Source organism: Diabrotica virgifera, chromosome 3 (assembly GCF_917563875.1).
Source record: "Diabrotica virgifera virgifera chromosome 3, PGI_DIABVI_V3a".
NCBI classification, from domain to species: Eukaryota; Metazoa; Arthropoda; class Insecta; order Coleoptera; family Chrysomelidae; genus Diabrotica; species Diabrotica virgifera.
Genome location: NC_065445.1, coordinates 202,942,945 through 202,957,657, shown reverse-complemented (window position 1 = coordinate 202,957,657; position 14,713 = coordinate 202,942,945). Strand labels below are relative to the sequence as shown.

The window sequence follows — 14,713 nt, the reverse complement described above, 5'->3', positions numbered from 1 at the left end:
AAGTATAAATAAACATCTGGCGGTGAGTCACGCCTTAGGCCCGGCACAAATTGAACCTAAACGAGATACAACCTGCACCGGCGAACTGCGTAGACAGTTCTGCGCATCCTACTATCAGTCCATTCGTTCGCAGGTCAAGCTTGGGAACGTTTGTCATCGACGTACAGTTTTCTTGGGCCGTGGGACGCGTGAGGCACCGCCAGATGTTTATTTTTACTTGTTTTTGTTTGCGAGGTGGACGTATCTGAAATGAATACGGATGGTACCTAAGTACAATTTATTATGATAAATAAAAATATCCTCATCCTTTAAGCCTTAAGCCATCGTTCACAATAAAGTTTATTTATTGTGTGTGCAAAGCATCCAAACTGTTTCATTTTCATATCATTTTGTGTACCACCTTTAACATTTTGTGCATTATAGGAAACAATAATGTATTAAAATTTTGTTTTCTACGTTCTCTAAGTTTTATAAGACAGCTATATCTTACAAATATTGCAGGATGCATAATTATCATTAAATATAAAAACGTTCCATAAACTACTCAATTTTTCTAAATAATAACACGTGTAGAATTTCACGATGGTCCATAGTGGTAACACTTTTTATTAGGAGTTTGACATACGAATATTTCGTTGCTCTGTTAAATCACAATGAATAAAATATCACTGTATCGTAATTTAGCCCACCTCTAGACTCGTTCGGCTGATTTAAAACAGACTGAAATGGTAAATGTAGGCTGGCTTTTGCATTTGCGTAGCTTAGTTCAGAATCGAGCAGTCGACTGAAGTATTGGACTTTTATAATATAATAATTATTTGAAAACCTTTTGTTGGCCAACCGCCTGTAGCCGAAATACATAAATTTGGCATGATCCCTTTAAAGCTCGCTGGACCTGTATATGTTTTGTCGAGAACGGCGTTGTGAATAATGTTTGCAAGGCTATATAATGTATACGCTCTGAGCTTCGCTGGTGTCGCTCCTAGCGGATTACTAATGCAACTTTCACCGGTAATTTTTAAATTTATTATTTAATTGTTATCGCTTAATATTTACAACGCAAAAAAGTAATTAAATTATAATCGATTTTTTAAAAATTTTGCTAATCATTTTAACGTTCTATTAATGAAATATTAATTTCTTACTTCGGATACTTTCACAATTATCATGTAGATGGCGCTTAGATTAATTTATAATTACATATTACGAAATATTAAAAAAACTTAAATTCAGTGTTTAAAACGTAAGTATATTTAAGGTAAAAATATACACCACAGCTTTGACCAACTAATATTATTTCATATTAATGTTTTTAATTTCAATGTTTTAAACTAATCACTTTGACATTTATGTCAAATTTCCAGTAAAAGCTTACAGACTTATCAGTACTGGCGCTCGCGAATTTTTTAATTATCCCCTCTACCTACGAGCTCATAGCGTATACTAGCTATATAAATAATCATAAACATTTCAATATTCATTTCAGTACTGTCTATTTTGCCGCATACTGTATATACATATTTCGAACTGTATTTTAGGTTAGCAAACGTCAAAAACAACGGACTCTATGCCCCAGCCTTGGGATACGGAAGACTCGGTAGCCTAGGATTCGTCGACTACTTCGACGTCTGCAAATTCCTATCAACCAACCAGATCTCCCCCGTCTTCGACATGGAAGTAAAGAGTCCGTATGCCTCCAAGTTCTACGAATGGGTTTCCTTCGAGAACACTCAAAGTCTGACGTACAAGGCTGAATACATCAGAGATCAGCAATTCGGAGGTGCCATGGTATGGAGTCTGAATTCGGACGATTACAAGATGAGTTGCCAGATGGAGGGTAGGGAAGACGGTAAGTTTCCGCTGATTAAGAGTATTAAAAGTGCGTTGTTTAGTCCGAGATAGTAAACTTTTTAGTTAGGTTAAATTTTTGTAAGGTTGTAGAAATTGTACGAATGCTGATACATATTTTTCTTACTCTATTCATCTCGCCGAAAAATCATTAATAGAGTAGAGGAATATGAAAATGTTTTAAAATAAACTTACGTGCATAGAAATCGGCCCACTTAAAAATTTGGTCATTTTTGATGTCTAATATTTCCTAAACCTGTTGGCCGATTTAAGTGATTTTTTGAACATGTTATAGCCTGATTCTTTAACAATACCACTGTAATAATATTGTTGCTAAACATGTAAATTTTCATTGTATACTGGGTGTACCAATCAAACTGTGTTTTTTTCTCAAAGTTCGCATCACCCTGTGGAATATTCTAGCAATTATAAAATAGTGAAATTAAAACCCAACTATAGCCTCAGGTTTTCTTAACATTCTGTTTTTTGATTCACTCGTTTATGTCTGATAATAAAAAAGTTAAGTACTTTCACAACTAGACATGTTCTTCATCAATACACGGTGTTTATTCTAAATAATTGCGACAAACTTTAAGGGGTAATTCTGCATAAAAAAATAATGAACGTTTGCATCATAAACGTGTGTCCGCAAATGTTTCGTTTACGAGATACGGGATGTTGAATTTTTTCTTACAAACTGACGATTTATTTATTGCTTTAAAACCAGTTGAGATATGCAAATGAAATTTGGTGGGTTTTAAGACGTAGTTATTGCACATTTTTTGACATACAATTAAGAATTTAATATTCACCATTAGCGCGCATACGTGTAATATGACCGATCATATTACCCGTATGCACGCTAACGGTGAGTATAAAAATCTTAATTTTATGTCAAAAAATCCGCAATAACTATCTCTTAAACCTCACCAAATTTCATTCGCATATCGCAACTGGTTTTACAGTAATAAATAAATCGTCAGTTTGTAAGAAACATTTCAAAATCCCGTATCTCGGAAACGAAACATTTGCGGACATACGTTTATAAAGCCAACTGTAATTATTTTTTCACGCAGAATTACCCCTTAAAGTTTGTCCTACTTATTTAGAAACACCGTGTATTGATGAAGTACATGTCTAGCTGTTAAAGTACCTAACTTTTTTATTATCCAACATAAACGAATGAATAAAAAAAACAAAATGTTTAGAAAACCTGAGGCTATAGTTGTTTTAATTTCAGTATTTTATAAATGCTAGAATATTGCACAGGGTGATGCGAACTTTGAGAAAAAAACACAGCTTGATTGGTACACCCGGTATACAATGAAAATTTACCTGTTTAGCAACAATATTTTTACAGTGGTATTGTTAAAGAATCAAGCTATAACATGTTCAAAAAATCACTTAAATCGGCCAACAGGTTTAGGAAATATTAGACATCAAAAATGACCAAATTTTTAAGTGGGCCAATTTCTATGCACGTAAGTTTATATGGGGAAATTCAAAATATAGCAAATTCCTAATTAGGTTTTGTTTAAACAAGTATTAATTGAATTTTTTCTTTAAATTCAAACTTTTTTTATTTTTGGATGTTCCGTTTCCATTTTGGGGTTTTTAAAGTTCATTATTATTGACAACTTAAAATATAGTACCGACAGGAATATGTAACTGTTGGGTTGTTGCATCAGTTAATTTGAAGAGATAAGCTCCTTAAAATGATCAGTTTTAGAGGTGGTTGGTAATAATTTTCTTCATGAGGGTGCTTCATGAAAGTGCGTGGTTTTAGACAGTGAGCACGTAAAGATAGGAATAAATCCATTTTTTCGTGAATAAGCGATTTTGGAATTAAATTCCGAAATAGGCCGATTTTTATTTTAAAATTATGATTTTTTTCCTTATATATTTTCTTCTTTGTGTGTCAATTAATTTATTTAAAAAAAATTTTTTTGGACACCTTGCTCCATCACGCCTAGGTGGATGACGTTACTAGTATGATATTTATGCCAAAAAAATCGTAATTTAAAAATAAAAATTGACCTGTTTCGGGATTTATTTCCAAAATCGCCTATTCATGAAAAAATGAATTTATTTCAACCTTTACGTGTCCTAGCGTACATATTAATATGCTTGTGAATGTGATAAACGTTCGTCTTTGTTACCGACGATTATTTTTTAATTAAACTATAACGATCTGACAGTTCTATGGCTTAGTTTGGCAACATATTTTGATCACGTGGGACGTAATTACTTAAAAAAAGATGAAAGTTGAGGTGACAATCCTCCTTTTATTATAATACTGTTCCATAGCCTACTTGTAATGTTTTTCGGCATTTTATATACTTTAATTAAGCTGTGATTAGAGTTTAGTTGCTACCGTACAATTTCTGTGACTTGCAGTATATAAAAACTAGTGTATAAAAAGAAAAATTAAATATTAACATGTTTATAGAGAAGTAACAATATTGCTGTTAAAATTGTTTGGTTGGCTACCTTAAATTTGAGAATGACAAATGGTAAGGACAGAAGTGTCAATTACTTCCTTGACAGAAGTGGGTTAATGTACCATTGGATAAATTTACTTTAACAATTTGCGTTTGTATTATAATATCGTATATATTATAATATCGTTATAATATCAGATTAGACAAGCGGATTGAGGTTCGAGCCCCAGCCCGGTGAATAGAAAAATAAAAAGTTTCTCAGTTAGAGTTGAGTTGACTATTCCTAGTTCGAATCAACTCCAACTAAAACGATCAGTAAGAGTTGATTTGAAGAATTTAATTCAACTTTTACTAGTTGAAGTAGACTCTTCCTAACCTTTGTTAGTAAAAGTAGACCGCGGGAAAAATAGAGTCATCTCTTACTAGTTTGAGTTGATTATTCCTAGATCGATTCAGTAAATGTAGATTATACGAGAATAATCTCACGTGCTTTTTTTGATGAGTGTGCGTCTCTTTGTTTTTACCGTTTCAACTACTTATCACAATTTGAACATATTAAGTTCGCATTGCAACTGAATAAAAATAGTGTAAACATTTTTATTTTATATCCAGTAACATTTAATTTCTAGAATCCTCCATGTTATATTTAAAATCGACTTTTACTAAAACCAGCCGTTTGAGTTAACGAACTAGGAATAGTCAACTCCAACTGGATAATCAACTTGAACTGTAACATACATATGAATCGATTATTGTTGGAAGGGGGTAACCATTTTCTACTTTGTGAGTTACAGTCGAAAACCCTTCTCCCTTTCGTTATCCGCGTCGTTTGGTGTTAAAAGGAAGCAAGCACTGATGCACTGCATAGATATAGTTTATACTGCGAAACTGCATTTAACACCAAATGACGTGCATATAGAATGAGAGAAGGGCTTTTCACTATAACTCGAAAAGTTAAAAATATTGCTACCCCCTTTCAACGATAAACGATTCATATACATACATAATATGACTTATTATCGTTATTCCTTAAAATGCAATTAGAAGACATTCTCTAATAAAAAGAAGAATCCAACTATTTGTCTCGAAAAAAACAACAATTATGGTATAACAACGTTATTGTCACTGTCCGCTTCTCCTGATTTTTTTAGTTTTAATATTTTCCAATGTAATGTTTCTGTTATAGTCGGTTCACAGTTCTCAGTCTCAGCTATCTGCAAGAATGTTTTTTCTATGTTGGTTAAATTATTCTTATTTTTTTAAATGAAAGACGTATGTAACAGTAAGTTTATTTAAGCTATTGATATTGAGATGTAGGAATTTTCGTGTTGTATGTTTCTGATAAAATCCATTCGCCTAGCTTGGGAATATTTTGACAGATTCATATACAATACAAAAATTCCAACCTTTCAATTTTAATAGCTCAAATAACCTTACTGTTGCAGACTCCTTTCATTGAAAAAGGAAGAATAATTATGAATAATGGGAGTGTATATTCATTTAAAACTTTCCATTTGTAAATACTAATCTACAAACGACTATAAAAATTCAAAAATAAAGAAACTGCATGTGAATATTTTTTGTTTAAATATTTACTATGAGCTTGTATACTTGGTTGTATAGTATAACTGAACAGATTTAACTGAAACCCTCAAGGTCATTTGCACTGCATCAACGAACGTCTATCGAGTCTTTTTCTCGCGGTTGCAGATAAATTGGTTTTACTGTAATTCCTAGTCACTAGTGATGTTGAAAAAGTAACTATTCGTTACAAAGTACTCGTTACTTACGAATACCGAAAGTAACGATTACTATACAGAGAGGTAAATCGTTGCTTTGATTACTTTGATTACTCTGATTACTTCGTACCAATCGTATCAGAGCGAGTACCTATTTTGATCTTGAGTATTGTATCTACTCGGTTGATATCAGAGTCGGACCGGTATTCCACGAGTGTTCGGTATCAATACAGTTAACTAAAATTTTATCTATGAATGGCGAAGGCTATGAAGAGTTTTACAGGATTACAGGGCGCTGAGAAAGAAGTAGCTGAAACAGAGGGAGGTATATCATTTAACAAAGCATGCAGCCAGAAACAGATGTCTATACGATTTGTCGAGGTAGATAATTCACAGAATTTCACAGATGTTAGTTCTTTTGAAAATAAAAATGCAACACATTAGATTTTAATAATAAATACACACTATTCTTATCAGGCCTAGAAAATAATAGCTTAGATTGACCGCAAAATATGTAAAAATGATAATATTTCTAGACTATGATCATCAACTTTCATTTTACATGTAGGTATGACATTGTTTTTATTAGACCAGGGCATTTAACACTAAAAACACAGGAATAAATATATGTATAAATATAGTAGGTACATAGAGACTTGCAACTTTTTGCATTGTATATAGGATTAGGATGACGTCTGGAAAAAAGTCTACAATACAAAAATAGGTGGAAATGCATTATTACATTTTAAAGTATATAAAACGCATCGAAAAATACATAAACATGTTAAAATCAGTATATTAAGGGCCAGATTTTCTTATTTCGGGGTATTTGGGGTCACTAAACACAAATTTGCAATCAAAACCAACCTCCGAAGCACCTGGGTGCCCAGGGTTACTGTTAAGGTACGTCATCTAGAGTTTCTAGGGTTTGTTTTTGCCACTTAATTGATGCAAACAGATTACTTGTAATTGTAAAATACATCATTTAATTTCTATCCATTAAATAGATCGGTGAAGGTCGTTATATCGGATCTTATACTTTACGAAATACTGAGAAATGCGATTCTCGATATGATTACCGGTACTCAAATACAAGAGTAATCATAGTAATCAAAGTATCCTACTAATAATATTTATAATACAAAATATGTACTAAGAAATGCGATTCTCGATATGATTACCGGTACTCAAATACAAAAGTAACAAAATAATCAAAGTAACGAATCCAGACACTGCCAGTCGGTAAAAATTTTGAACAAAGGAACAAAAAATAATTACCAAAATTACTAGACAGTTGGGACTGGGATCAGCGAACCTAGTATAGCAGGTTCGCTGTAGTCATAATAGCTATGACTCCTTAACTGTCATAAATGCGACTTATACCCCTATGATTTTCAGCAGGTTTTAACACCATTGTCATTTATTTTTGGTGTGTGAGGCGTTATGTGGAGTTTTTCTTCACGAACAACCAATCGACTTAAGGTACTAGTACACTTTAGAAGACCAAAAATAATCATTTTTTTCAAGAATCTTTTTCTCAGAACCTTTATTAAAAATGAACTTAAAACTTTTTACGTATTAATATCTAACTTTTAGAGAGTACAAAAAATATATCTTTTTTCATTTATGCACGTACACTAATATTGTAGAGGGCGCAAAAGTCGAGGCCTCGAAAAATGATGGTGGACAGTTAATCTCAGGATTGGGATATATGAAACAAAAAAAATCGTACTGCATTTGAAAAATAAAGGTTTCTTACGTGACAATTCACCGCAATTTGACCAAAAAATAAAAAATAAATATTTTTTAACCATGAAAAACTGACGAAAAACGTGCGATTTTTTCACAAATTTTTTTCAAATTTCCCTAAAATCTTTTTTTTGTGTAATTTTTCACTAACGGTGGTAAATTGTCACGTAAGAAACCTTCCTTTTTCAAATGCCATACGATTTTTTTGTTTCAGAGATTAACTGTCCGCCATCGGAACTACTTTGTTTCGAGGCTTCGACTTTGGCGCCCTCTACAATATTAGTGTACGTATATAAATGAAAAAAGATATATTTTTTGTATTCTCTAAGAGTTAAATATTAATACGCAAAAAGTTTTATGTTCATTTTTAATAAAGATTCTGAGAAAAAAAATCTTGAAAAAATGCTTATTTTTGGTCTTCTAAAGTGTACTAGTACCTTAAGAAATTTGATACTTTTGAATTAACTAACGCAATATTTAATTTTTTTTTACATTAATGTGATGCGGTTGGTGATTTAGTTTAGATGTTAGCATAAGCAAACGTGATACTTATAATTTAACCAACAAAGGAAATAAAATTGAGATGGTATGATGCAATACAGTTTTTTATTTCCTTTAAGATTTATACTAAAGTAACGTTTTACAAGCAATATTAACACCAAATCAAATGTGTCAAAAATTAGGTACTATTGCATTTCTAGCTTTTTAATTTATTTTTTGCTTATACTGTAAAAATATCATTTACGATATTTGTATTACTTTTTACTTAAAAAACTTTTAGTAGATATTTTGTCATGATAAAATATAATAAGGTGTGAGCTATACTTTATTTCACGTTAAGAACGGAATTTTTGGCTTATGCAGATCAGTATTGCCAAAACTCTCAGGCACGTGTTGCTACTAGTTTGCCTATTAGCCCGATTAAAGAACAATCTGACCCAAAAAAAATAAAGGAAGGATGAAAATTTGGGAATAGGTAGTTGAAATTGACTATTATTATATAAGAAAAAGTTTACAATTCTACATCCCCTCCATTTTACAAAAATTCAAAATAAGTCCGGAATTGGATAAAATGACTAATTCTAAGCAACTTTTGTTCTATAGAGTTTTCTCCCTAAGTCAATACTTTTTAAGTTATTTGCAAGTGAATATGTTCATTTTTAACAGAAAAAACATGTTTTTGGACGGTTTTTCGGAGATAACTCAAAAAATAAGTATTTCAGTGAAAGAAATATTCTTAGCAAAAATATAGCTTATAAAAAACTGAAAAAAATGGTGTATGCTTAAGGTCTGTAGACCCAGTAGAAGCATAGTTGTAGCTAATGAAAAGTAGGTTCTTCTTCATCAAATTCCAAATCGAATATTTCATTGTGAAATAACCAAAAAAAAGGAGCACTTTTCGGGGAAAATTCATTTCAACTTTTTTAAAGTGCTTAAAAAAAGGTTTATTTCTGTTCTTTAAAAAAACTTGTAACATTAAAAGTAAGTGAGTTACGCTCAAAATATTGTTGGTCCCTTTTATTTTTTGGTAAAAAAATCGCGAAAATCAGCCCCTAAATTAGCATCACAAATAAATTTTATCATTACCACTTCGCAAGTTACTTTGCTTATGCATTATTTATATGATCTGTAAGTTTCATCGGTTCAAAGTGCTTATTTTTGAAAAAGCTGTAGTTAAAATGGCTTGAACGAGTAACTAATCAAGTGTTTAGGCAAATTTTGAACAGCCATAGCATAACCAATTTTTGTCTAACAAGAAAACAAAAAAGCAAAAATATTCCGAAAACAAAACGTACATTTTATTACTCTTTAAGATTTTTGGTATTACCATTGGTTATATAGGGATATGGGCCATTCCACGAACATACGCCTGTTTTGGATTACTTCGAGAACGAATATTTTACTGTGCAACATAAGAAGTACGAAAGTAAATGGCGCTAATAATTATTCCAATAAACAACAATGTAATTTGCAATTTACTTTCGTTCTTCTTATTTTGCACAGTAAAATATTCGTTGTCGAAGTAATCCAAAACAGGCGTATGTTCGTGGAATAGGGTATAATTGGTCAACCCAATAGGAAAATTTGTTTGATTCAAATTGAGACAGTCACCAGATGTCCCCACAATTTCTGTCAGGGTCGCAACGTCAAAATGCATAGATACCAAGTTGGATACGATCCTATTCATAACACCCCAACTCGCATACATATTAAGAAAAATAAATATATATGGAAGAATATATTTAGAAATTGAATTAATGATGTCATGCTATTATATACATAATCTATAGTAGCATGACACCATTCATTCAATTTCTAAATATATTCTTCCATATATATTTATTTTTCTTAATATGTATGCGAGTTGGGGTGTTATGAATAAGATTGTATCCAACTTGGTGTCTATGCATTTTGACGTTGCGAATCTGACAGAAATTGTGGGGACATCTGGTGACTGTCTCAATTTGAATCAAACAAATTTTCCTATTGGGCTGACCAACTATCTCCCTATATAAACAATGGCATTACTAATCATTTTTAAGTTAATTCCATGAACAATTCCATTTTTTTTTCAAAAATAAAAAAAATGTTTTATTTTAAACCCAATTTTTTTTTAATGAGAACTCTGAACCAATGAAACATAGATAATATAAACCATACATAAGTAAAGTAACTTGTGAAGCGGTAACGATTTAAATACTTTAAAAAAGTTGTAATTAATTTTCCCCGAAAAGTGCTCTGTTTTTTGGTTATTTCACATTGAAATATTCGATGTGGAATTTGACGAAGAAGAACCTACTTTTCATTAGCTACAACTCTGCTTCTACTGGGTCTGCAGACCTCATGCGTACACCGTTTTTTTTTTTCGATTTTTTATAAGCTATATTTTTACTAAGGATATTTTTTTGCTAGAATACTTACTTTTTGAGTTATCTACGAAAAACCGTCCAAAAACATGTTTTCCTTTGTTAAAAATGAACATATTCACTCGCAAATAACTTGAAAAGTATTGACTTAGTGAAAAAACTCTATAGAACATAAGTTGCTTAGAATTAGTCATTTTATCCAATTCCGGGCCTATTTTGAACGTATATTATTTCACTCCCCAATTTTTGTAAAATGGAGGGGATGTAGAATTGTAAACTTTTTCTTATATAATAATAGACAATTTCAACTACCTATTCCCAAATTTTCATCCTTCCTTTATTTTTTTGGAGGTTTTAGTAAAATTTTGTGTTTCCTGATCGGGCTATACAGGGTGAGGCAGATAAAGGGCCTATTAGAAATATCTCGAGAACTAAAGCTAAGAGAATCTTGTAAATTGGAATACAGGGGTTTTGAGGTATGAACTATTTAATGAAAATATTTTCTTCTCTTTGCTACTTCCGGTTATACCGGAAGTTGATTGTAACTTCGTTTTTTTAAATGGGACAACCTGTATATTTTTACATTTTTGGATTCTCCTCGATTTCTTCTTTCTTAAAATATAAGGTTTTGTAATATTATACATGGTAGGTTAAAAGATAATTACGTTTTCTTATTAATTTCGTAGCAACATTAACACCCTGTAGGATTGTAGTAGATTGGCATAATAAACTCTATTAATGTTCAAATGATTTTTAATATAGTCTACTATTGTTAAGAGTTATTGGTATAGTTAAATTTTTCATTTTAGTATACAGGGTTGGTCGAAACTCGGAATGAGTATTTTCTGAGTTTTCTTAAATGGAACACCCTGTATTTTAGTATTGTAATGAAATGCTATTTTATGGTACTTTTAAATTTCTTAAGCATTCCCTATACCTAACTTCTTTAATTTGTGAGTTACTGGTGATTCAAGCCAAACATTAATTGCAACACAAAATAGGTGAAATTGTATTAGGTTGGCCGTGAAAATATTCCGTCACAAATAATTTTTTGGAAATAAATACATATTAATCTTTACTGATACTTAAAATTGCCAATAGTGGTTCAGGTTTCAAAATACCATCGAAGTTAAGATTGTTGGTGCGATTAACAATTAAGCACAAACTAAAGCAGTTAGGTATAGGGAATGCTTAAGAAAGTAAAAAGTACCATGAAATATCATTTCATTACAATACTAAAATATAGGGTGTTTCATTTAAGAAAACTCAGAAAATACTCATTCCGAGTTTCGACCCACCCTGTATACTAAAATTAAAGATTTAGCTACACTAATAATTGTTAACAATAGTAAACTATATTAAAAATCATTTGAACATAAATAGAGTTTATTATGTCAAACTACTACAATCCTACAGGGTGTGAATATTGCTACGAAATTAATAAGAAAACGTAATTATCTTTTAACCGACCCTGTATAATCTTACAAAACCTTATATTTTAAGAAAGAAGAAATCGAGGAGAATCCAAAAATGTAAAAATATACAGGGTGTCCCATTTAAAAAAACGAAATTAGAAGCAACTTCCGGTATAACCGGAAGTACCAAATAGATGAAAATATTTTCATTAAATAGATCAGTCTTCAAAACCCCCTTATTCCAATTTTCATAATTCAGTTGTCTTTAGTTCTCGAGATATTTCTAATAGGCCCTTTATCTGCCTCACCCTATATATATATATATATATATATATATATATATATATATATATATATATATATATATATATAAAATTATTCATTTTGTATTATTAACAGTCACTACATATTAATAATCATATATATATATATATATATATATATATATATATATATATATATATATATATATATATATATATATATATATCCTACTATCTTCCTAGCGTCCATACATTGCCCGATAACTATCCACTCGGCGTCCGTGGAAATTGAGCGTCCGTATACGGACGCGGAGATGAAACCTTAATAAAAATTTGTCATTGGTCAGTTTTCTTAGAATACTTCTTCTTCTTTTTGATGCCGTTGACTAATAATACGAGTGCACAAGTTCTCTTCATGTACAGAAGAACTTAGATTACTATAATCAATCATTAAGCGAAATTATTTCGGACGCTTAAAAGATAGTTAAGTAAATTTTTCGTATACTGTAGCGTATAAAGTAGTGTTAACTGTTTATCACCAGAGGCGCTCTTTTCAATATACGTATACTTTTAGGTATACTGCATTTTATGTTTACGATTTCTCAGCGTCCATTAAATAAACTCAAGTTTTGATCTTGCCACTTCTGAGCGTCGTAGACTTGGCAACCGTGGCCAACGTAGTATTTAGGAGGAGTTCACTGCGGAAGGACGACTAAGGCCCGTAATTCTTTAAAAATTTACTGCCGACATTGAACAAACTTTTTGCACTGGTTAAAATATGGTTTTCATCCAATTTTGAAAAAATGTGAAAATGTTGAATTATCCACGTCCGTCTGTCGGTAAACACAACTCCTCCTTTACTATACCAGCTAGAATGACAAATGCGGCGTAGAATAAAAGCTAATAACCCAAGAATGGTACCTACTAATGGTAGGAATTTGACCTAGAACTTCCGGATTTAGAAATACAACCGGAAGTACTGTTTTCAACTCACCGGAATAGTACAAGCGATATATTATTCGACGCGCCTTAGCAAGAGGAAAACAAATATATTCATCCGGTTTCATGACTGTCTGTGCGTCTGTCCGTCCGTCCGCAAATATATCTCCTCCGTTATTAATACGGATGGAATGACAAATGAGGTATCGAATGAAAACTTATAACCCAAGGATGGTATCAAAGATGAAAAATTTGAACTCGGATTTCCGGTTTTAAATTTGCGACCGGAAGTACCGTTTTAAAGTCACCGAAATAGTATAAGCGATATATTATTCGACGCGCCTTAGCAAGACGAGAACAAATATATATATCCGGTTTCATGACTGTCTGTCCGTCTATCCGTTCGTCCCCGAATATAACTCCTCCATTATTAATACAGATAGAATGACAAAAGAGGCGTCGAATGAAAGTTTATAACCCAAGGATAGTACTAAAGATAAGAAATTTTACGTCGGACTTTCGGATTTAGTGTTGGAATCAGAAGTTACTGTTTTAAAGTCACCGAAACGGTATACGAGATATATTATTCGACGTGCCTTAGCAAGATAAAAGCAAATGTATACTTTTGGTTTTTATATCATTTCCGGTTAAAAAGTTCTAACCGGAAGTGCCATATTATAGTCGCAGAAATAGTATATCTGACATAGAAGCGTATTGAAAAGTCGCGCTTGATTTTTTAGTTCCGGTTTTGAAGTAATTTCCGTTTAATTTTGTGCTTACATTCAACCGCTGACGTCTTCCGAACGCACCCAATGATAGAGAAGATGAGGATGATGTTAATATGGAGTGAGTAAATTATATGATAACGTGAAAATCGGCGGACACAAAGTGCCAAATCCGAAAAGTGTGTAAGTAATAGTCAGACAAAAAGTGAAAATTAGGTAATAGTGCGAAAAATTGCAACTAATTGTTGTATACTAATATACAGGGTGAGTCATCAGTCACCACTAACGGGACGGAAGATTACAGCGAAAGGGTAAAAGGTTCGAAAAAATTTTAAATATAGCTTGTAAGTTAATAAAATCTAAAGTAAAATGTAACGTACAGTATATAAACGAATGGACACTAAATAGAAAAAAATAATGGAATAGCCACATAAGAAGAATGGAGGAGTCACGTGTGCTCAAAATAGTAAGAGATAAATCACCAATCGGTAGAAGAAGTATCGGCCAACCTTGCAAAAGATGGAGTGACAACCTTCCATAGAAGTATCAATCCGCCAATGAACAAGCCGGATTGCTTATAAAGAGGATAAGGAAGAAGAATAAGAATAAAAAATATAACTTCGATACGTCGCAATTTATTGAGATATCCTGTAATAAGCTGCAATTTATTGGGACATCCTGTATATTTCAAAATAATTTTATAATGTAGGTTTTATCAAGTTACAGA

General features: G+C 31.8%; 1 protein-coding gene across 1 annotated transcript in view; it reads left to right on the top strand.

Annotated features, from left to right (window-relative positions):
• Nucleotides 1-8,374, top strand: part of LOC114339190 (chitinase-3-like protein 2) — a 54,889-nt gene extending 46,515 nt beyond the window's left edge. Inside the window, exon 6 of the mRNA XM_028289819.2 lies at nucleotides 1,539-8,374. Within this exon, the coding sequence (XP_028145620.1) occupies nucleotides 1,539-1,902 (364 nt within the window). The 3' untranslated portion in view covers nucleotides 1,903-8,374. The remainder of the gene's footprint in view (nucleotides 1-1,538) is intronic.
• Nucleotides 8,375-14,713: the final 6,339 nt, after the last annotated feature.